General features: G+C 45.5%; 3 protein-coding genes across 3 annotated transcripts; all 3 read right to left on the bottom strand.

Moving 5' to 3' along the window:
• Nucleotides 1-2,670: 2,670 nt before the first annotated feature.
• LOC146965710 (trace amine-associated receptor 7e-like) lies at nucleotides 2,671-4,130 on the bottom strand. The gene is made up of 2 exons (XM_085764971.1): nucleotides 3,839-4,130; nucleotides 2,671-3,460 (listed from the first exon to the last, which is right to left on the bottom strand). Exons 1-2 carry the CDS (start codon nucleotides 4,003-4,005, stop codon nucleotides 2,671-2,673), a joined length of 957 nt encoding a protein of 318 aa, XP_085621097.1. The 5' UTR covers nucleotides 4,006-4,130.
• A 5,031-nt stretch (nucleotides 4,131-9,161) lies between these two features.
• LOC146965709 (trace amine-associated receptor 7e-like) lies at nucleotides 9,162-10,566 on the bottom strand. The gene is made up of 2 exons (XM_085765447.1): nucleotides 10,343-10,566; nucleotides 9,162-9,960 (listed from the first exon to the last, which is right to left on the bottom strand). Exons 1-2 carry the CDS (start codon nucleotides 10,507-10,509, stop codon nucleotides 9,162-9,164), a joined length of 966 nt encoding a protein of 321 aa, XP_085621573.1. The 5' UTR covers nucleotides 10,510-10,566.
• Nucleotides 10,567-13,081: 2,515 nt separating this feature from the next.
• On the bottom strand, nucleotides 13,082-14,668 carry LOC146965708 (trace amine-associated receptor 7e-like). Its single transcript, XM_085764955.1, has 2 exons — nucleotides 14,470-14,668; nucleotides 13,082-14,010 (listed from the first exon to the last, which is right to left on the bottom strand). The coding sequence occupies exons 1-2, from the start codon at nucleotides 14,634-14,636 to the stop codon at nucleotides 13,212-13,214; spliced, it is 966 nt and encodes a 321-aa protein (XP_085621081.1). The 5' UTR covers nucleotides 14,637-14,668; the 3' UTR covers nucleotides 13,082-13,211.
• Nucleotides 14,669-23,735: the final 9,067 nt, after the last annotated feature.

The following is a 23,735-nucleotide window of genomic DNA, read 5'->3' as shown; positions in this document are numbered from 1 at the left end:
ATTACTTTTCGAGAGGCGGGGCTTCAAACAGTCGCATTCCTCTGTATCCTTGAGGCCGCCGTTTCCATAGAAACCGACCAAATCACCTGAAACTTGGCCTGTGGACTCATGGTGAGGCCCTTATCCATCACCCCGAGACCCAACTCTGTGGGAGCATGGGAAAGCCAAGTGGCCCCCCGGGGCCCCCTGGGGCCCCTAGAGCAACGGGACCAAAATATTCTGATAGAGGACTCTCTGATATACAACCTATTAATATTTCATGATGATAACTTAAAGCGTGTATGTTTTGTTGAGAAAAAGCAGGAATGACTGGATTCACTTTGATGTTTGACCCCTGTGACCTTTGACACTTACCAATTGGCTTTATGCACAGCTCCCCTACTTCCTGATCGTACACCAGCTCCTTTAGCTAAAAATTCAGCCTGATAGGCCAAAGCATCTGGAAGCTCTTAAAGAATTGCATTTCTCCTTTAATATGAGGTCAGAGAAAGGAGCATTGCTTTTTGGCTATTTGTGACCCTTCTGAATGTCACAGAGCTCTGAATCTTTTGCACACACAATCTACTAGACATTCTGGACAACCCTATCAAAATCTCAGCTTCCCGCATCAAAGTCTTGGTGTTTTATTCAAGGAAACAGGGTCAAAAAGGTCACAAATCAGTGACCTTTGACACTTGTGAAGGTCGCACGGGTTTGAAATTGCACATGGTGGATGGCCTTAGGCCCCCGGACAAATACATGAAACTTTCAGCTTTATAACCCAAAGGATGTAGACGTTATTAGGACAAAAGGCTTCTAAATCTAGGCTTGAAGGCCGAGAAACGAGCCTGGACAGTCAGCTGTGACCCTTCTGGACGTCCGACAGGTCTGAAATTCTACAGAAACTTTGTCCCTAGTGCTCTGAACAAAATCAAATCAAAATCTCAGCTTCCCGCATCAAAGTCTTAGTGATTTATTCAAGGAAACAGAGGTCAAAAAGGTTAAATTTAACACTAATCAGTGACCTCTGACCCTTGAATTCATAATAATGTTTTTCAGATAAAAAATAAAATGTCACTCATTGAATTAAAAATTACAATTAAATATGATGTGATGTGGACCAGAAAGATGCTGGTGAAAATTATGAAAAAAAAAGAAAAAAAGAAAGAAGTCAAGCCAACTTTTATGCACTTTATTGTTGAATTTTTAACAATTTAGCACCCTTTTTTTATTCAATGTTGAAAACAAAAAAGATTTTAAGACCTTTTAGTTACTAAGAAAATAATATAAGCTCAATTTGTTTTATTTTTTCATTTGCTGGCAACAGCAAGCTCAACCAATCAGACACGTCGCTGATAAATATGAGGATTATGGGTAATGTAGTGCTTCTCCGTGATATGACATTGGAAACAAAGCGTGTTTTCTTAAAATAAAGTTGATATTACAAAGGGCTTTTGGACTCAGCAGAAGCACATAATATTGTTACACAGTCTTCCTTAGATGGTTACAGCGTTATGGCTAATAATCAGATCTTTCTTCAGAATATTGATTAAACAGAGCAGCTGTTTGAACGCGGAAGTGGTCTTCACCTGTAGAATCCACAAACCCCCCCCCCCCCCCCCGTCTGACGCAGCTTCCGACAAGGACGTAATAATTTTTTTATTTATTTATTGATTGATTATTCTGCACCAAACACCATGATCACTAAATAAATAAATAAATAAATAAATAACCGAAAGGACGTCCTTGCCGAAAGTTACGTCAGACACAGCAGCATCAGGTTCAATAAAGATTTAAGGAAAAGTTAAAAAAAAAAAAAAAAAAAAAAGTTATTCTCTGCTCACCAGCGCCGTCAGTGCCGCAGCCGGTCGGCTGGATCACTTTGTTCTGAGCGTCACATATCGCCGCGAAGGGAACTGCATTGGAATCAACTGAAAGCCGAGCGCGTCAAAACCTGACGAAAAACGGGCACCTAATGAGTCAGGCATGTGACGAGGAGGGACAGTGACCGTTCGTCAGGCTGTTGACGCACTGGGAGTGAGGGAGAAACGGCCCCGCCCCCCTTCGTCAAAATCCGACGATGAGGGATTTGCATTCAAGTCTATGAGTGGCCCTATTCGTCGAGAAACGACCTCGAGGGTACCCCCTCCACGTCAGTATATTGACGTAAGGGGCCTTGACCAAGCGTCAACCGTTTGACGCAAAGGGGTGAGACTGTGTTGATTAAACCCGAGCATAACTGAGACCACAGTTACAGAACCAGATCTATAAAAGCACTGTAACAGAACCAGATCGATACGGTTCAGATTAAGAATAGTACAATTACAACAACTGCAACAGATATATAAGAGTAGCAAAATAATCAATAGGAGAACAGTCACAGTGCCAGATCAAGAGGATTAACATTAAACTTGAGCATCAATCAGAGCACATTGACGGTACCGGATCAATAAGAATACCCTTAAAATATCAGATCAATAAAATTACCCTTAAAATATTGTTACAATGAATGTACCATTAAAGTCCTGGATTTAAAACTGCAGCACTGGGTTAATAAGACAACTAGATCGAAGTACAAAGTAAAATCTACTATCTGTGCTGCTCTGTTCTCACATGAACACAATCCAGAGGCCTTCCACCTGCACCTGAACACATCATGTAACATTAGGTTTAAGAGCAAAGAGAAGGTCTCTACAGGACGTTGGCATCACAGGATCCAGGCTGCAGGATCTGAAGAGTTACAATGAGTCTCACAGCTTTTCTGAACCAGGGGTAGAACAGGGCATAGAGGAGTGGGTTCAGACAGGAGTTAAAATACATCACAAAGCTTATGAAGGCCTCGGTGGAAGAACCAACCAGGATGTTTCCACCTGACATGGACAGACAGTAGTATGGAGAGTAACAGATCAGAAACACAGCTACCAGAACCCCCAGAGTCCGGGCTGCCTTCAGCTCAGACCTCCTCACCGTCACCGTCATCGAGGTGACGATGCGTACGGCTCGAGCCTGAGACACCGCCACTGCAAACACTCTGACATACAGAACTGTGATGATGGCGATGGGGATGACGAAGGCCACAGCGAGGTCCACGTCTCCCGCCACACTCACCACACACTCTCCCTGACAGGGATTATACCTGCCCGGTTGTTTCAGGTGATCATACAGGATGGCAACGCTGTAGACAACAGAGCAGAGCCAGCACAGACACACAGCAGCAGTCACCACCCTCACAGTGACCCTGGTGGGGTAACGCAGTGGGTCACAGATCGCCACGTAGCGGTCCACCGATATCAGCACCATGCTCCCCACAGAGGCAGAGATGAGGGTGTAAGGCAGGAGAAAGTACAGAGCACACATGAGGTCTCCCAGGACCCAGCAGGTCCCCGTCATGAGGATTTCAACCGGGATCACCAGGAGGCCCACGAAGAAGTCTGAGACCGCCAGAGAGAGGAGGATGAAGTTGGTGGGGGAGTGAAGCTGCCTAAAAACACAAAACGGCAACAAGGTCATAACAAAACCAGCAGCTTAGAATAAACTAAACACATGGGTAAAAAGAGTAAAAGGCCACTGGATCAGGTTCATCACACATCACAGATCGGAAGTTCTTCAGACAACATGGGTGCATGAATGCAAAGAAGAAAACTGTGAACTGTTCCCACACTGTGACAGACCCTAAAGTTACAGAACAAATGCTGTACAAACAGGGAGACAGTTGATAAGTTAAATGATTTGTTCTCTCGCTCTGTGGGAACAAACCAGTGACATTTGAGCATTTTCAACAATAATGTCAGAAACCAAACAACTCAAGCTGTGGATTTAGACAACATGGTTCAACAGTGAGTGAGCACAGTGTGGGCACCTGAAGTGGGAGATGGAGATGATGAGCAGCAAGTTGAGAGCAGCAGTGAGCACAGAGATGAAGAAGAGCAGGACGTAAACCAGCAGAGCCTCAGAGTGAGGAGGTGGTGGCCTCCTGCAGGAGGTGTTGAGGAGCTGTGGGAAGCAGAGCTCAGCCTCTTCCATCATGAGAGGAGCTGAGTGACCACAGCTCTGTCTGACTGCTCCTTTATCTCCTCTCCCTCCTCCTTCACTCTGTGAATCAAACTTTTCATTCGTCCAAAGTTTGATCCTCTCATGTATTCACCCCCCCCCCTTCCCCACCAGTCTTCTTCATCAGATCACTTCAGTCTATAAACTTTTCTTTTTCTGTCTGAGACTGACCGTTGATAAAACTCTGTTAAAAAAAATAAAATAAAGCTCCATACAGTATAAAGGTTGATGTTTGTATTAAAGCTCCATACAGTATAAAAGTAGACGTTTGTGTTAAAGCTACAGCATAAACATAGATCTGTATTAAAGCTGCATACAGTATAAAAGGTAGAAGTTTGGATTCATACCAATCTGTGAAAAGCATACCATCACCCAGCTGTCAGTCAAAGAAATGAAAGAGGCCCCGTCCTCAGTCCTCCACACTTTTAGTGGCTGAAATCGACCTACTTTCGCGTCTGTTACATCTAGTTTGTGCATAAGGGTGTCCTTCAGTGCACGTGGCACCAGGACACCATCCATCCATCCATACATACATCCATACAAAAAAACGGGGAAAAAACCTCAGCAACATAAGCACATATGGATTACATTTATATAGCACTTTTCTATTGTTCTGTTTCATATTTTTTTATTAATATTTATACAAGAATAACAAAGGCACTTACATGGTACATTGGTGTCAGCATTAAACATGTTTGTATACACCCTTGGATTTAGAATTGTGTTATGAGAACAATCAACAGTTGAATTGAAACCAAATAAACTATACAATGTTTAGATACTGAGATATAATCTATATAAAATGATTAGACTGACATGACAGAAGAAATACATAAATGATAATAAAAAAGAGAGAGGAAGAGAGAGAGGGGAAAAAAAGGGGGAAAGAAAAGAAAGAGGGAGTGTGTGTGTGAGGGAGGGGGGTTACATCGATGCAAAAAAGTCCATAAACGGTTGCCATTTGTTGTAAAATTTGCTCAAGTTCCCCCTTCTTGAATATCTGATTTTCTCGATTTTCAAAAAGTACATAACCTCTGTAATCCATTGTGTACTGGAGGGAGCAGTTGTGGATTTCCAATTCAGAAGGAGGTGGCGTTTAGCAATGAGTGAGGTGAAGGCTACTACTTCCAATTCTTTAGTGGAATATAGGGTATAGTCATCCGGAAGACCAAAAATGCCAATGTGTGGTGAAATGTGAATAGTTCTTGAAAATATCTTAGACATGGTGTTGAAATAAATTTGCCAAAAGTTCGACAGAGCTGGGCAAGAGAAAAACATATGCGTAAGATTGCAAGGTGTGCCTCCACATCTGTCACAGACATCTACCATATCTGGGAAAATCTGTGCCAGCCTAGTCTTCGAATAATGGCATCTAAATACAACTTTAAACTGTATGAGGGTCAGGCGGGCACAAATAGAGATTTTGTGAATGACCTTCAGTGCAGATTCCCACCAGTCTTCATCAAAGACCAACCCCAACTCACGCTCCCAAGTCTCCCTTGTTTTGATGGGTAAATGGTCATCATAGGATTGGATAGAGCTGTAAACCTTTGAGATTAAAGACCTTTGTAAGGGATTAAATTGTAAGAGTTCACCCCATGGCTGCTTAGGTGGGAGGTGAGGGAAGTTGGTAAATAAGGATTTTGCACAGTTCCTCACCTGGAAATATCTAAAGAGATGGGAGGGTGGAAGACTGAATTCAGTAACGCACTTTTCTATTGTTATCCGATACCCAAAGCACGTACAGTAACCATTATTCATTCATACCACATACATGAACTACATCTGTAGCCCCTCCAACCACCACCAAGATCATTCATACGCATTCACACAAGGCAAGGTGGGTAAGGTGTCTTGCCCAAGGACACTACAACAGAGACTGGGAGAGAGTGGGATTCGAATCGCCAACCCTCTGGTTATTGGACGACCCGCTCTACTGCCTGAGTCACTGCTGCCTGCACACTTGAGCAACCCTCCATCCTCTGCTGCTCACCATGAGCAGTGTCCATGGAGGTGGAAACTATTGGTAGAGACGAAAAACAAAACATGTACCAGGTTGGAAATATGTCTTTGGCTATTTTAACATGGGGGTCAATGGAGAATTGCTCACTTCTGGTCCCAGCCCCCAGCGGCAGCCGAGGAACTGCAGGTTTTTGAACGCGGAAGTGGTATTCCCCCACAACTCCCCCCTTGGTAGGAACACACCGAGCCTGGGAAAGTATTGTGAGGGTCTGTTAGGAATGTCTGGCAGAACCCTCTGTCAGCGAGGTCTTCAACTCCCACCTCAAGGAGAGCTTCAACCAGATCCCGAGGGAGGCTGGGGACACTGAGTCCGAGTGGACCATGTTCTCCACTATAGCAGTAAGGTCTCAGGTGCCTGCCATGGCAGCAACCCCCGAACCCGGTGGTGGACACCAGAAGTAAGGGATGCCGTCGAGCCGAAGAAGGAGTCCTATCAAGCCTGGCTGGCCAGTGGGACTCCTAAGGCAGCTGATGGACACCGGCAGGCCAATCGTACTGCAGCTCAGGTGGTTGCGGAAGCAAAGACTCAGGTCTGGAAGACGTTCGGGGGAGGCCATGGAGGAAGGCTTCGAAGAACTTCTGACAAACTGTCTGGCGTCAGGCCTCAGAAGGGGCAAGGCAATTTTATTTATATAGCTCGACAAAGTTTGTCTCAAAGGGTTTTACACAGCATCATAACAACATCCCCTGCCTTTAGACCCTCACATTGAATCCCAAAAAAACCCCTTTAACAGGGAAAAAAATTGGAGAAGCAGAGGAGGGATCCCTCACCCAGAATAAGCAAACGTGCAATAGATGTTGTATACAGACAAGAAAACAGTTTACAAAACAGAATGTAGGAAGACATGGGAATGGTTAACAAGAGCTGATGAAGGCAGCTTCTGGTGGGTAGGAGAGGCAGGGAGAGCAGGCCAGTTTAATGGGAGTAATGGATGGAAGACTGGATCATGCAAGCAGTTCTCTGCCAACACGATTTACAGTGGAGGCAGAGGTGGTGGTCCCTTTTTTCATGAAGAGGGACTGGAGGATGGGGCGCCAAGTGGCGCAGTAGGTTGAGTGGGCGCCCCATGTTTAGAGGCTACAGTCCTCGCTGCAGGCGGCCCTGGTTCGAATCCCGCATCGGGCAGCCCTTTCCTGCGTGTCATTCCCCCTCTCTCTGCCTCCCCACTTCTCAAACTGTACTATCAATAAAGGCATGAAAAGCCAAAAAATATACTTAAATAAAAAAGGGGGACTGGAGGATATGTTCCAACTATCGGGGGATCACACTTGTTAGTGTGTCCAAGTGGCAGGCCAGTTTGGAGGTGGCTTGCCCCGTCAAGTTTGGAGGAGAACTCCTGCCTCAAATGGAGGAGTTTAAGTATCTTGGGGTCTTGTTCATGAGTGAAGGAAGGATAGAGTGTGAGAATGACAGGCGTATCGGTGCAGTGCCCGCGGTAATACGGTCAATGTACCGGTCTGTCGTGGTGAAGAAGGAGCTGAGCCAAAAGGTGATGCTCTCGATTTACCAGTCAGTCTACGTTCCTACCCTCACCTATGGTCATGAACTTTGGGTCATGACCGACAGAACTAGATCTCAGATACAAGCGGCCAAAATGAGTTTCCTCCGCAGGGTGGTGGGGCACCACCCTGGTGAGGAGCTCTGTCACCCGGGAGGAGCTCGGAGTAAAGCCGATGCTCCTCCACATCGAAAGGAGCCAACTGAGGTGGCTCGGGCATCTGTATTGGATGCCTCCTGGACACCTCCCTTGGAAGGTATTCCAGGCATGCCCCACCAGGACGAGGCCTCGAGGAAGACCCAGGACACTCGGCTGGCCTGGGAACGCCTTGGAGGAGGTGTCCAGGGAGAGGAAATCTGGACTTCCATAGGACAGAGTTATAGACAAGACAGTGGCACAGCAGATTTTGCTAACGTAAACAAACCGCTGTCGAATACTTGAGGCAAAGAACCACCTGATGTGAAGCCAAACTTTCATTTAGAATTGTTGAATTGTTGCGTCTGTTGCATATTCACATCACAGCTGGTTTGAATTATTTTCATGCTAAATATTCACCAGCAAATATTTAGCATCTTCTTGTCTTTAATTTGTCACGTCCCCACTGTGTGAAGACCTTATATCATTGTAATTTGTCTTGTGGGTGGGTTTTCAGATTAATGGCCCCAGAGCGATAAATAACCCACCAGTTTTGGTGCTTGTATCCACAGGTGAAAGATTATTAATACTATGGTGCACTATAAACATCAGGCCACCTGTGTGTGTGTGTGTGTGTGTGTGTGTGTGGGTGGGTGGGTGGATGGATGGATGGATGGATGGATGGATATTCTTATTATTTTGATATTTTCTGACTCTAGTCTGATTGTAATTGTTCATTTTAACTGCAAGTGTGTGTGTATTCTTGTACATTGTCACTCATTTCCAGTGATTTGGATATTACAAATGGCCATATTCAGGCTTCAACATTAATTGTTCAGCCTTAATTCATATATATCCATATTTTACATGGGATGTAGACTCATGGTTTCACTACATGTATTTTAAGGTTTATTTATTTAGTTGTTCTCACAGTAACTGGAGCCTCAATTCAGGCTGAAATGTTTCAACATGTGACACAAAAACAACATTTAATCTAAAGAAACATCGTTGGTGCACAGAAATACTATCTGAAAAAGACACAGCTGCAAATGTCTGAGCTCAGTTCACACAAGCAGCCGGATCTTAGACAGACTTATGACATTTTGAGAGGCTATGATACAGAAAACACCTGATGACCTCAGTCAAGCTTTCTGTTTCTTCTTCTGTAGATTTTTCAGTCATGAATCAGCCTCCACATACAGAAATCATATTCTCACATGTGCAGCTGGTTGAATTACTGCAAGTTTCCATTGTTTAAAAGAACAGTTACAGGACCAGACTGATAAATGTGTAGTAACAGTACTAGACTGATAACAAATCATTACATTTCTGGATCGATTACAGTGCAGTTACAGTACTGGATCAACAAGACTACCAGATTCAGCTGCATGTGGACACAGTCCAGAGACCTTCCACCTGCATGTGAACACATCATGTAACATTAGATTTAAGAACAGAGAGAGGGTCTCAGAGTCTCTACAGGACGTTGGCGTCACAAGATCCAGGCTGCAGGATCTGAAGAGTTACAATGAGTCTCACAGCTTTTCTGAACCAGGGGTAGAACAGGGCGTAGAGGAGCGGGTTCAGACAGGAGTTAAAATACAACACAAAGCTCATGAAGGTCTCAGTTGAAGAACCAACCAGGATGTTTCCACCCGACATATTCAGACAATAATACGGAGAGTAACAGATCAGAAACACAGCTATCAGAACCCCCAGAGTCCGGGCCGCCTTCAGCTCAGACCTCTTTGCTGTCACGGTCATCGAGTACCCGACGGTGACGGTGCGCATGGCTCGAGCCTGAGACACCGCCACTGCAAACACTCTGACATACAGAACTGTGATGATGGCGATGGGGATGACGAAGGCGACAACAAGGTCCACATCTCCTGCCACGTTTGCCACACACTCTCCCTCACAGGGATTTGACCTGCCCGGTTGGTTCAGTTCATCATACATGATGGCAACGCTGTAGACGACAGAGCAGAGCCAGCAGAGACACACAGCAGCAGTCACCACCCTCACAGTGACCCTGGTGGGGTAACGCAGGGGGTCACAGATCGCCACGTAGCGGTCCACCGATATCAGCACCATGCTCCCCACGGAGGCAGAGACAATGGTATAAGCTAGGACAAAGTACAGAGCACACATGAGGTCTCCCAGAACCCAGCAGGTCCCCGTCATGAGGGTCTCAACCGGGATCCCCAGGAGGCCCACGAAGAAGTCTGAGACCGCCAGAGAGAGGAGGATGAAGTTGGTGGGGGAGTGCAGCTGCCTAAAAACACAGAATGGCAACAAGGTCATAACAAAACCAGCAGCTTAGAATAAACTAAACACATGGGTAAAAAGAGTAAAAGGCCACTTGATCAGGTTCATCACACTGAGGCAGAAATAACCTGAATCAGCCTCACTGAACCTGTGTCAAAACAAATGTCTGCGTCTTCACGCAACCGTAATGAAAAACAAAACACAAATAATCATCTCTCTTAGCCAACCACAAGAGAAAACAGGAAGTTCCTCAGACAATATGGGTGCATGAATGCAGAAAAGAAACCAGTGACATTTGAGCATTTTCAACAATAATGTCAGAAACTAAACAACTCAAGCTGTGGATTTAGACAACATGGTTCAACAGTGAGTGAGCACAGTGTGGGCACCTGAAGTGGGAGATGGAGATGATGAGCAGCAGGTTGAGAGCAGCAGTGAGCACAGAGATGAAGAAGAGCAGGACGTAAACCAGCAGAGCCTCAGAGTGAGGAGGTGGTGGCCTCCTGCAGGAGGTGTTGAGGAGCTGTGGGAAGCAGAGCTCAGCCTCTTCCATCATGAGAGGAGCTGAGTGACCACAGCTCTGTCTGACTGCTCCTTTATCTCCTCTCCCTCCTCCTTCACTCTGTGAATCAAACTTTTTATTCGTCCAAAGTTTGATCCTCTCGTGTATTTACCCCCGCCATCCTGACTGAGACTTCCACATCACATAACTCACTCTCTTCTTTTTCTCTGAATGTCCATCATCCAGTCAGACAACTGTCCCTATCAAAGTTGCCCAGTATATTCAGGATCAATTTTCTACCACACTTCACTGCTGGTCTCTAGTCCTGGAAGTATCCAGCTGGATTTATACCAATCTGTGAAGAGCATACCATGATCCAGCTGTCAGTCAAAGAGGCCCCATCCTCAGTCCTCCACACTTTTAGTGGCTAAGATCAACCTACTTTCGCGTCTGTTACATCTAGTTTGTCCACCCATGTTGGACTTCTGTGTTGGTCACAGTTTGTCCATAACAAAACCATGTTCGAGCATAAGGGTGTCCACCAGTGCATGTTGCACCAGGACACCGCAGGCCAGATGTCAATGATTTGTGGTCGTGTCATCTGACCTTTGGCCGCATGACTTATTAAACACTCAGATTAAGGGAGGGGCTGAGCTGTCAACTGATCACCACATGGTGGTGAGTTGGAGCCGCTGGTGTAACGGAGTTGCACTCACTCACCCAAAAAAAGGACGCGCAAACTGGCTGCCAAGCGCTCACTGAGTTCTTGGCAAAACAGTTTGCATCATCGCCTGCTGTGCAGGAGACCAGGGTTCGTACCGAGAAACACAACGTAGAGGGCCAGATTGACGTTGGTTACACTGACAGTGGAGAAAGCTGGACAGACTTGGCAGACCCAAACGTATCGTGAAGGTCTGTTAGGAATGTCTGGCAGAACCCTCTGTCAGGGAGGTCTTCAACTCCCACCTCAAGGAGATCTTCAACCAGATCCCGAGGAAGGCTGGGAACATTGAGTCCGAGTGGCCCATGTTCTCCACTATAGCAGTAAGGTCTCAGGTGCCTACCATGGCAGCATCCCCCGAACCCGGTGGTGGACACCGGAAGTAAGGGATGCCGTCGAGCTGAAGAAGGAGTCCTATTGAGTCTGGTTGGCCAGTGGGACTCCTAAGGCAGCTGATGGGCACCGGCAGGCCAATCGTACTGCAGCTCAGGTGGTTATGGAAGCAAGACTCAGGTCTGGAAGAAGTTCGGGGAGGCCATGAAGGAAGACTTCTGGTAAGCTTAAAATAAATTGTAGCAAACCATCTGGCGTCAGGCCTCAGAAGGGGCAAGGCAAGGCAATTTGCCACTATTTACTATTTACAGTGGAGGCGGGGAGCTGTTGACTTTGACTGGGGATATTGTCGGGCGGTGGTAGGAATACTTCAAGGATCTCCTCAGCCCCACTGACACACCTTCAATAGAGGAAGCAGAGGCTGAGCACCCAGAGGTTGATTCATCCATCACAAGCTCAAGTCACTGAGGTAGTTCAGAAGCTCATCAGTAGCAAGGCACCGTGGGTGGATGAGATCCGCCCTGAGTACCTCAAGTCTCATGTTGTGGGGCTGTCTTGGCTGACAAGCCTGTCATGTCCCACTGTGTAAAGACCTTATATCATTGAAATCTGTCCTGAGGGTGAAACTCTGTGCTGGAAATATTGCTGGCATTTTAAATATTCAAGTATCTCATGGGATATTTCAAATTAATGGCTCCAGAGAGATAAATAATCTACCAGGTTTTGTGCATGTAACCACAGGTGAAAGATTATTATTACTTTGGTGCGCTATAAACATCATGTCACCTCAGCGATCATCACTAGATTTGTATCAGGGCTGAATGATATGCAAAATGTGTGTACATATATAGAAATTCTTGTTGTAATTTTGGTATTTTCTGACATGAGTCAGGACTGTAGTCTGATTGTAATTATTCATTTTGACTGTAACATCTGGAGAAGATGTTTCATAGGCCGGTGTCTTCATGTACGTTATGACTCATCTCCAGTGATTTGAATATTACACGTGGCCATATTGAGACTTTAACATTAACTGTTCAGCCTAATTCATATAGATCCATGTGGGATGTAGACTCATGTATTTTTTTTTAGGGTTTATTTGGTTCTTATAATATTTGACTGTTTAATCTGATCTCTGGTCTCACAGTGACTGAGGCCTCCACTAAGGTTGAACTGTTTCAACATGTGACACATAAACAACATTTATTCCAAAAAAACATCTTTCCTGCACAGAAATGTTATTTGAAAGAGACACAGCTGCTGATGTCTGAGCTCAGTTCACACAAGCAGCCGGATCTTAAACAGATTTCAGACACTCTGAAAGGCTACGATTTAGAAAACACCTGATGACCTCGGAGCATGAAACTTTCTGTTTCTTCTGTGGATTTTTCAGTCATGAATCAGCCTCCACATACAGAAATCATATTCTCACATGTGCATTGGATTCAGGTTGAATTATTGCAAGTTTCCGATGTTTATGAGAACAGTTACAGGACCAAATTGATAAATGTGTAGTAACAGTACTAGACTGATAACAAATCATTACATTTCTGGATCGATTACAGTGCAGTTACAGTACTGGATCAATAAGACTACCAGATTCAGCTGCAAGTGGACACAGTCCAGAGGCCTTCCACCTGCACCTGAACACATCATGTAATATTAAGTTTAGTCCAAGAACAGAGAGAGGGTCTCAGAGTCTCTACAGGACGTTGGCGTCACAGGATCCAGGCTGCAGGATCTGAAGAGTCACAATGAGTCTCACAGCTTTTCTGAACCAGGGGTAGAACAGGGCGTAGAGGAGCGGGTTCAGACAGGAGTTAAAATACAACACAAAGCTCATGAAGGTCTCAGTTGAAGAACCCACCAGGATGTTTCCACCAGACATAGTCAGACAGTAGTACGAAGAGTAACAGATCAGAAACACAGCTATCAGAACCCCCAGAGTCCGGGCCGCCTTCAGCTCAGACCTCTTTGCTGTCACGGTCATCGAGTACCCGACGGTGACGGTGCGCATGGCTCGAGCCTGAGACACCGCCACTGCAAACACTCTGACATACAGAACTGTGATGATGGCGATGGGGATGACGAAGGCAACAACAAGGTCCACATCTCCTGCCACGCTCACCACACACTCTCCGTGACAGGGATTTGACCTGCCTGGTTGTTTCAGTTCATCATGCATGATGGCAACGCTGTATACAACAGAGCAGAGCCAGCAGAGACACACAGCAGCAGTCACCACCCTCACAGTGACCCTGGTGGGGTAACGCAGGGGGTCACAGATAGCCACGTAGCGGTCCACCGATATCAGCACCATGCTCCCCACAGAGGCAGAGATGACAGTGTAAGGCAGGAGAAAGTACAGAGCACACATGAGGTCTCCCAGAACCCAGCAGGTCCCCATCATGAGGGTCTCAACCGGGATCACCAGGAGGCCCACGAAGAAGTCTGAGACCGCCAGAGAGAGGAGGATGAAGTTGGTGGGGGAGTGAAGCTGCCTAAAAACACAAAACAGCAACAAAGTCATAACAAAACCAGCAGTTTAGAATAATCTAAACACAAGTAAAAAAGAGTAAAAGGCCACTGGATCAGGTTCATCACACTGAGGCAGAATCAACCTGAACCCTGTGGTTTTCCTTCAGCCTCACTGAACCTGTGTCAAAACAAATGTCTGGATGTTACACAAGAGAAAACAGGAAGTTCCTCAGACAACATGGGAGCATGAATGCAAAGAAGAAAAGTGTGAACTGTACCCACACTGTGACAGACCCTAAAGTTACAGAACAAGTGCTGTACAAACAGGGAGACAGTTGATAAGTTAAATGATTTGTTCTCTCGCTCTGTGGGAACAAACCAGTGACATTTGAGCATTTTCAAGAATAATATAAGAAACCAAACAACTCAGGCTGTGGATTTAGACAACATGGTTCAACAGTGAGTGAGCACAGAGTGGGCACCTGAAGTGGGAGATGGAGATGATGAGCAGCAGGTTGAGAGCAGCAGTGAGCACAGAGATGAAGAAGAGCAGGACGTAAACCAGCAGAGCCTCAGAGTGAGGAGGTGGTGGCCTCCTGCAGGAGGTGTTGAGGAGCTGTGGGAAGCAGAGCTCAGCCTCTTCCATCATGAGAGGAGCTGAGTGACCACAGCTCTGTCTGACTGCTCCTTTATCTTCTCTCCCTCCTCCTTCACTCTGTGAATCAAACTTTTCATTCGTCCAAAGTTTGATCCTCTCATGTATTCACCCCCGCCATCCTGACTGAGACTTCCACATCAAATCACTCAGTCTCTTCTTTTTCTCTGCATGTCCATCATCCAGCCAGACAACTGTCCCTATCAAAGTTATCCAGTATATTCAGGAAAACTAAATTTCCTTCCACACTTCACTGCTGGTATCTAATTCTGGAAGTATCCAATTGGATTCATACCAATCTGTGTAAGCATACCATCACCCAGCTCATCCTCAGTCCTCAACACCTTCAGTGGCTGAGATCGTCTGTTACATCTAGTTCGTCCACCCATGCTGGACTTCTGTGTTTGTCACAGTTTGTCCATAACAAACACCATGTTAGAGCATAAGGGTGTCCACCAGTGCATGTGGCACCAGGACACCGCAAGCCAGGAGTCAATGATTTGTGGTCGTGTCATCTGACCTTTGGCCGCATGACTTAAACACTCAGATGAAGGGAGGGGCTGAGCTGTCAACTGATCACCACCTGGTGGTGAGTTGGAGCCGCAGGCGGTGGAGAAAGCTGGACAGACATGTCAGACCCAAACGTATCGTGAAGGTCTGTTAGGAATGTCTGGCAGAACCCTCTGTCAGGGAGGTCTTCAACTCCCACCTCAAGGAGAGCTTCAACCAGATCCCGAGGAAGGCTGGGAACATTGAGTCCGAGTGGACCATGTTCTCCACTGTAGCCGTAAGGTCTCAGGCGGTGGCCACCAGAAATAAGGGATGCCGTCTAGCTGAAGAAGGAGTCCTATTGAGTCTGGTTGGCCAGTGGAACTCCTAAGGCAGCTGATGGGCACCGGCAGGCCAATCGTACTGCAGCTCAGGTGGTTGTGGAAGCAAAGACTTAGGTCTGGAAGAAGTTCGGGGAGGCTATGAAGGAAGACTTCTGGTAAGCTTAAAAGAAATTCTAGCAAACCATCTGGCGTCAGGCCTCAGAAGGGGCAAGGCAAGGCAATTCAATTTTATTTGTATAGCCCCTTTTTACAAACAATTTGTCAAAAAGGGCTTTACATAGCATCATAACAACATCCTCTGGATCCCCATTAGTCTTCATAGAGATGAAGACTATTCTTCCTGGGGTCCACATTAAATAAAACGGTGGCGCCGTGTTCCTACGCGCAGAAAAGTTACAGCCGTTTCAGCCGACGCGACCCCGCTCAGGCTTAAGCAGCACCACGATTCATCCTGTAATCTGTTTTCCTACCACTTTGATGCGTTTAGAAACATTAATTTTAAGGTCAAAAACTTCATGATGTTTATGGGTAACTCTTGTTGAATCCACTGCAGATCTGGGTTACATACTGTATGGGTGCCTTCCTAGGAGTCTTTATGGCACCTTTCATTTAGGTTTTTAGGTCAGGTTGATCACTGGTGATTGTCCAGTAGCACTGCCTTTGTCCTCTGTTGTATATCCAGAACATGTTGGTGACCTTCATGTCCTGTCCATTACCAGGTGGGCTACTGGTTGAGGTTTGGGTTTAATATGTGGCCCAGTTCTGCTGGGTTCTGTGCGTCAGATGTGCCATTTGTCTGTAATGGTGGGAAGTAGAGGGTTTTGCCTTGTCCAAGTGGACACTTTTAAACTGGGTTGATACGATTTCGTACAGGCTCAGAGGCCTCCAGGTTTCCTCTGTTAGGAGTGTCTCTGCCTCTTCTACTGTGTTACCTCTGTTGGAGCTACCCCGACTTCCTCTTTGGTGTGGCTCATCATGCCATTGTGCAATGTCTCTGGAAGAATGACACAGAACAAGACCTTTAGATGCAACTATGATTCTGTGAATACTGGATAAGCGTTCACTGTCAGTGGGAGTCTTGATGTGAAGAAGACTCTGAAGTGTCTCCTGGGGTTTATCCGGTTGCGTGCATCAACCAAGTCACACCTGACTTCCCCTAGAATTCATTGAATAGTTAGATCTGCTGCTTATTTGCTGACACTGCTTGGTTCGTTTGATTGATGATTGACGATCTTGTCAATCTCTTGATTGGGAAACACCACCAACACCAACACAACCAGGACTGGACACCGACAATAAAACCACTGGACCAAGTGCAGAATAAGTTACTGCTGGAGAGGTCAGAGGTCTGAGGGACTGCAACTGTAAAGTTCAGACAGCAGCTGCAGGATGACGACAACATTAAACCAAACCACAAGTATCTGAACGGTTTTCACAGAGGGAATATGTTCAGGTTGAACTTACATCATCATAGCTGTTTAAAGATTATAACAAAGAGAAAAACACAGAGTCCTTGTTAATGAATGACTCGTATCTAACAACCTGGTTGCATCATGTTGTTTATGCTAAGGCCTGTTCACACCTCTGATTGCAGTCACAGGTTCATGTGACTCAGGTGTGAAAGGCTCAGAGGCAGCAGCAGCAGCTAACGGGCCGATGTAGCTCCCAGAGGAACACCACATGTGAAACAACAAAGTGAGGGGGTGTGTATGTGTGTGTGACAACTTTATTGTGTTGTTACAACACACTGGAGACTCAGAGCAGATTCACAAGTTACAGAGAAAACAAAGACAAAAAACATCAACATTATCTTTGTGACAGTCAGGGCGACAAAACAAAACTTTGTGATCCTGTCTGAGGCCTCGGCTCTGTGAGAGTCCAGTCCAGTCTGGACCAGTGTCACTGAAAAGCCACTAAACAACAGACTCCACAGGTTTATAGAAGTACTACAGTACCCATAATCCTCAGGCACTGTTGTCGTGGAGAAGAGAGCTCCATCAGAACTGATCCAGAATTTAAACTGAACCAACTTAAAGCTGCTGATTGTTTTCAGTTTTCTATTGGCCAGTCATGTGATTGAACTTCAAGATTAGATATCTTTATTGTCATCATACAAGGCATGACGAAATTATTGCCACCCGTGAACAGCGCATAAATAGATAAAAACATAAGGTACGAAAATGTACACAATTTAAATAAAACAATGAAACACAACACATCAATAGCACTCTTAGAGTGCACTATCTGGCCTAATCAGCCCGACGTTGGCTCCAAGTGAGCCCTCGTGCCCAGTGTGATCCATGAGGAACAGACTCGATCAGTGACGGGTTCAGAGTTCTGACAGCCCACGGATAGAAACTGTTCTTTAGCCTGTTAGTTCTGCTCCTCAGGGACCTGAAGCGTCTGCCTGACGGCAGCAGGTTGAACAGATGCTGACCAGGGTGGGAGGTGTCCGCAGATATTTTTCGAGCTCTGCTCAGGCACCGGGAGCTGGCAATGTCCTCCAACGGGGGGAGAGAGCAGCCAATGATCTTTTCTGCAGTCCTGGTTACCCTCTGCAGAGCCTTCTTTCCTGCAGCTGAACAGGAAGCAAACCACACAGTCACACAGTACAACAACACAGATTCAATGGTGGCTCTGTAGAATGACACCAGCAGTTTCTCCTCAAGGTGGTTCCTACGGAGCACCCGTAGGAAGTGGAGTCTCTGCTGTGATCAGGCCGACCACCGTAGTATCATCGGCGAACTTGATGATGGAATTTGTGGGGTGTTTTGGAGTACAGTCCGAGGTGTAAAGGGTGTACAGGAGGGGGCTCAGCACGCAGCCCTGGGGGGAGCCCGTGCTGAGCGACAGAGTGGATGAGTGGACCTGACCCACCGTGACAACCTGCAGCCGGTTGGTCAGGAAGCAAGCACTGCGATTGGATGTTTCCTGTGAAATGCAGATGTGTAGTTTGAGGAATCTGAGAAAGTTTGAAGATCCCTGAGATCCCTGTAACAGGCAGTAGAGAAGACTGTCCACTCACGACCCAAAGGGGCCACTGAGGGGTTAAAAGGTTTTTTAATACTAGGCCAATAACGTGATAACCAGCCAATAATGTAATAACTTATTACATTATCGGCAAAAAGTTATTACGTTATTACATTATTGGCACGTTATTACACTATTGGCTTTATTACATTTAAAATGGCCAAAATTATTACGTTATTGGCAGTTATTACGTTTTTGGTTGCTACAAGAGGTTTTGTACATTCACAAGAACTTGCAGGAAATATAGAAACAGACCTGACTTCTAACTGAGACTCTGTTTTATTTACTCAAACCTGGAGCCAGAACCGAAGTCTGGTTGAGACTCGGCTTTTATTCTCACGTAAGAGATGGTTGTGGTTTCAGTATCCGACCCAACACTTTAACATGTGGACTCGAGGAGTTGGGACATTGAACCATTGAACCATTGAGGGGCGCTGAAAGCAGTCACACTATTGTTCTTCTGTTCGGCCATTTTCTTCCGCCTTTTTACGGTCTTCTTCTAGTCCTTCATACTTTGTGCTATTTCAACAATTCATATATCAAAACGTGCAGCTTTTTTTGAACTTTATCGGCATTACTTTTCTCTTTTTAACTATTTATACTTTTTAAAATATTTAACTTTTTCTGCAAATTAAACTCTAGACAAATTATTTTCTCCAGTTTTGTAGCCACACTTGTCTTCTGGCTAAAATTCTGGTCAAAAATGCAAAGAGACTTAGATAATAATTTAAAATATTTTTTAAATGCAGCCAGGGAGCTCTCTGCTCTCATTCAGCCCAATGCATTTTTTTCACAGCAGCAGGAGAAGGAGCTCAACTTTGTAACTTGCTTAAGTGCTTTTTAATTCATTTAAAGCAGATATCAGTGGAATGTTTTTGTTAATATAAGTCCTAAATAGTCCTATTTTCCGTCAGCAATCACTTACATGAAGTATTTCAGCCTAAACACGAGTCTCTCCGTCACTCTGCTCTGCTGTAACCCGAGGAGAAAAATTTCCTTGTGGGATACAAGTGTTATCCAATGAGGGGAGAGAACGGCATGAAGGGCTGTGTGTGCAGCCAAGGGATGCGCGTGAATGTGGTGACGTAGCACGAGGACCAATTGATGCCTGACAAGGGCGGGGGCTGCTAACTCATGGTGCGTTCAAGGAAACTCGTACTTTGTGTTTTTCCTTCCTGTGAAGTCATACCAGTTCGATCTGGTACGAGTTCACGGGTCGGAAGTTACGAGTGGCCGTTATAGGGAACTTTCACAGACAACAGGACGGTAAAAACACGAGCTACGGGTTACCTGGAACGCTACCAAGTCGTAGTTGTGACTTGAAGCTGTAACTTACGGTTTCAAAAGCCTGCCTTGAACACAGCATTAGCCGAAACGGCCGTGCCACTGATATCTGCTTTAAATTCACCAAAAAATAGTCACAGGTCACACAAAAGTCCTCTTCTTGCTTGGTGTGGCTAATTTCTGCACTTTCCTTACTTTTTTTTTAAGCATCATTGAAAAATGTCAAATTCATCAAAGTCTCAACATTTCCCTCAACTCCACGGTAGTGTAAGGGGTAGGGTGGCCGCTTGCCAACCCCAAGGTCACTGGTTCAAATCCAAGGGGAGCACTCTTATTATGTTATATTTAATTCTGCTCTCCTCCCCCGCCTTCAATTGGTTACAGGTGTTTGTTATCTCCTTGATTACTCATACCAGTTTGCAGCACATCATCACATTACAATGAATGACAACAGTCTTGAAAGCAGTGTGCTCTCTGTAGCCGAGTGGCAGAGTAAAGGCTTAATGATCATAAGGTCATGGATTCGATTCCTGCCTCAGTCATTTCACATCATTGCTTGACTTTTGATTCCAATTATTCAGCTGTCATTGGACAGTCTTTGATTCCTCATAGTATAAAGCTCATTGTAACTCAGGTTCTCTGTGGCCATATGGTTAGTGTGTTAGGTTACCACTCATGAAGTTGCATGTTCCATGGACATGTTTCTTGTATGCCATTCCGCATGTCTTTGTCAATTTATTCTGCTAATTCAGCATGGTTCAGCATTGGGTTTCAGCATTCACACGCATGTTCCGTTAGGAAATGTTGTTTCTAGTTTTTATTTTTCATCTTCCGGACGATTTTCGAGGCCAAATTATATATCAAAACGTGCGGTTTGATCGGGATCGGTATGCTATTACTTTTCTTAACAGTGTACGAATTTTTCGCGAGTCAATGGGACGGGCGGAAAAAAAGACCGAAAAAGACCAATCATTGGAGTTTAACAAACGTCTACTGCTCAGGCATACTTTCACCTAGAGACTCCATTTAAACTTTAAACAGTAGACACAAGTCTTGTGTATTGTCGTATTACTCCACGTTTTGATAGGTCATATAGTTTTTGATCAATCCATGATCAATGACCATGATCATTTTTGGAGAAATTATGAGATTATAATGGGTGTGTATTGGACGGAATGTTCGTGTCAGAGTGGGTGACATCATCGGTTAGAGTGGGAGAGATGCCAGAAAAACTCCAGATTTTTTCTCTATCCAAACTCCAAACGGCCACAATTTTCACTCTACACACATAATTTCCGGCACGTTTGTAGACGAGCTCATCCTTGATCTCTTAATCTGCTCAAAATATCAGAGAGACTTACAGAATTTAAACTCTGAGCCTCTAAGTGCGGCCACGTCTGTCTCTGCTCCTCATTGAGTCCAATGGGGACAGCTCTCCATTCCGACACCCCTCCACTTCGACACCCCGCTGTTCCGAAATAGCCCCACTTCGAAACACCGCTACTCCGACACCCCCTCCTCCCCCCCGCAGCTGTCCAAGGTGCTGAACCGCGTGACGTTGTTTACATTCTGCTTTGTGGCTTGTCTGTGAAACGTGCGCTGCTCAGGGACTGGGCAGATCTGTCCCACTTGCTTTCTCCCCGACTCCGTTGTTGGAGATCTCCCACACAGTAATAGAAATACACTTTTTATCTTTTTCTCCCCCCCTGCTCCGCTCGAGCGCGGCTGAAGCCGGCTTGAGCTCACAGGGGCGCGAGGCTGCTGCAGCCGCCGCTCGCACTGACAGCTGACTGAGGGAGATGCTTTGGTTGGGCTTTGGCAATGAAGAAAGGAGTTGGTTAAGTTTAGTAAAAAAGACCAGGTAGAGGCTAGACAGGCTAGAAGCATAATGAACGTTATATGTCATTAATATGAAGTATTTGCTTGTTTTGCAGTTAATTATGCACATGATCCGTTTGACCCCAAAAAGGAAAAAAGGATCAATGCGCACTGCGCGCTGGGGGTTTCCCCCAATAGCCTTTTCGGAGTAGCGGGGTCTTTAGAAAAAATAGAAAACCCCGCTATTACGATGAATGGAAGTCTATTGTCGGAAAGGCGGGGCTTCGGAAAGGCGGGGTGTAACCGAGTCCAATACAAATATTTTCTGAGAGAAGCAGAACGGCCTGATGTTTTAAAACTGCCAGCGTCGCCAAAATATTTACTGTAGAAACACCAAATCGTACCAAAATTTTCAGGAAGTCCTTAGAGCAACGTGTTCTGTGTTTTGTTCTGATAGGAGTTACTGTTTTCTCACCCTAAGCTTAAATGTGAGACCGGTGCAGAGGCAGAAAATGGCTCTTTTTCTCCACGTTTCTGTCTGTCTCAGCCTGCGGGGGCCCCTATCGCCGTGGTAACCTCTTTGATCCTCAGGCCAGAGCTCGTTAACTTCATAAACAATCCACCTGGCGCTCGTTTAAATGTTTATAAACACAGACACAGCTAAATCAGACTGACACAGGATGCAGCTACTAACTAACTATGTGACAAGTCAGTCACACACACACACACACAGACTCTAGAGCCAGCTTCATGTGATTACAGTCACACACACACACACACACACACACACACACACAGTTAACCTAATGTGGTTACAGCTCCTCGATCAGTGCTTATAGAAAGATGATCATGTGTCTGTCTGATCAGCTCTGTCTTGACCTTAAGATCGTGGGTTTGATTCCCATGTTGACAGAGATGGCACAACCCGCAGTAGCTCCCGTGGCCCATTCAAAATTTCCCGAGAGGAAATTTTCTAGTTGTCTATGATGTACTGTACCTGTCACTTCTATTGTTACTGTAATTTTTTAACCTTTTTACTATTGGTACAGTGGGTACTAGTTTCATTTGGACGGTTTCACGCGAGATTCACGCGTGAGTCACGGGAGGCTCACGCGGATTTTTTGTGGAGGAGTAATTGTGTTTTCACCAGAAGCTGCAATGTGCCCAAACAACCGCCAGGTGGCATCTGTGAGCAGGAGCGCCTCCATAAGACAGCAGCACGGAGTAGTGAACACGAATGGGGAATGCAATATAATAATAATACAGTATAGTTTTTCAATGAGAAAAATGTAACGACGGCAGCTATACGTCTCACTCTCTTTTATCGATCCTCTTGTCAGCTCCAAACACACCCATCTGCACCACGATTACGCACCACAGCGTGGTTTTCTACACAGCAGTTAATTAACTCAGTGGGCGATGCTGCCGGAGTGTTTTTAAAATGAGCCAACTACTGTACAGTAGTGTTCATTCCCCACCTTGTTTGACTGAGAGTGTAGCTGGATGATTTCTCATGAATGAACGGGCAATAGCCTATGTCACTTTCGGGCTGGGCGATAAAACAGGATATCCTGAAATAACTTTCCCTCGATAGAAATAGGCTACAAGATGTGTGGATATAGGTTTCATTCATCCATGTTTGACAGACAACACAAACAACCAGTGGCAGGGACGGACTGGCCATAGGGCAATATGGGCAAATGCCACAGCAGCCGCGACCGAAGATGCAGCCGTGCTGATGTGACCGCAAAAAAAAAAAAGTCAGTCGGGTCAGCTGGTTTACAGCCGGCCGACTCCGAAACACTAGAGACACAATAACATTAGTAACGCAAGAAAGGTATAGTTCACTTAGTAGAGCAGCTCTCACTGTAAGCAAAGATTTTATTTCAGTCTGGGATGCCAACGTGCAGTTTTAGTGAACAATGCATTTTCTCTTATCATCATTATTATGATCACTGATATAGCCTATAGTATATACCGTATGTGTGTGTTTGTGTAATGCAGGGGTGCTTTAAAAAAAACACAGTTGTCTGGACAGCAGGCATTTTTCTCACAACCGACCTCAAAAGCGAGGGCAGGTCCGCCGAAGCATCATTCCGGTTTGTTGCCGCTCCACAGAGCGCACATG

The sequence above is a fragment of the Trachurus japonicus genome, chromosome 21, assembly GCF_045865225.1.
Source record: "Trachurus japonicus isolate A0001 chromosome 21, Traja_1.0".
Lineage (NCBI taxonomy): Eukaryota > Metazoa > Chordata > Actinopteri > Carangiformes > Carangidae > Trachurus > Trachurus japonicus.
This window is presented reverse-complemented; position numbering and strand designations above follow the sequence as displayed.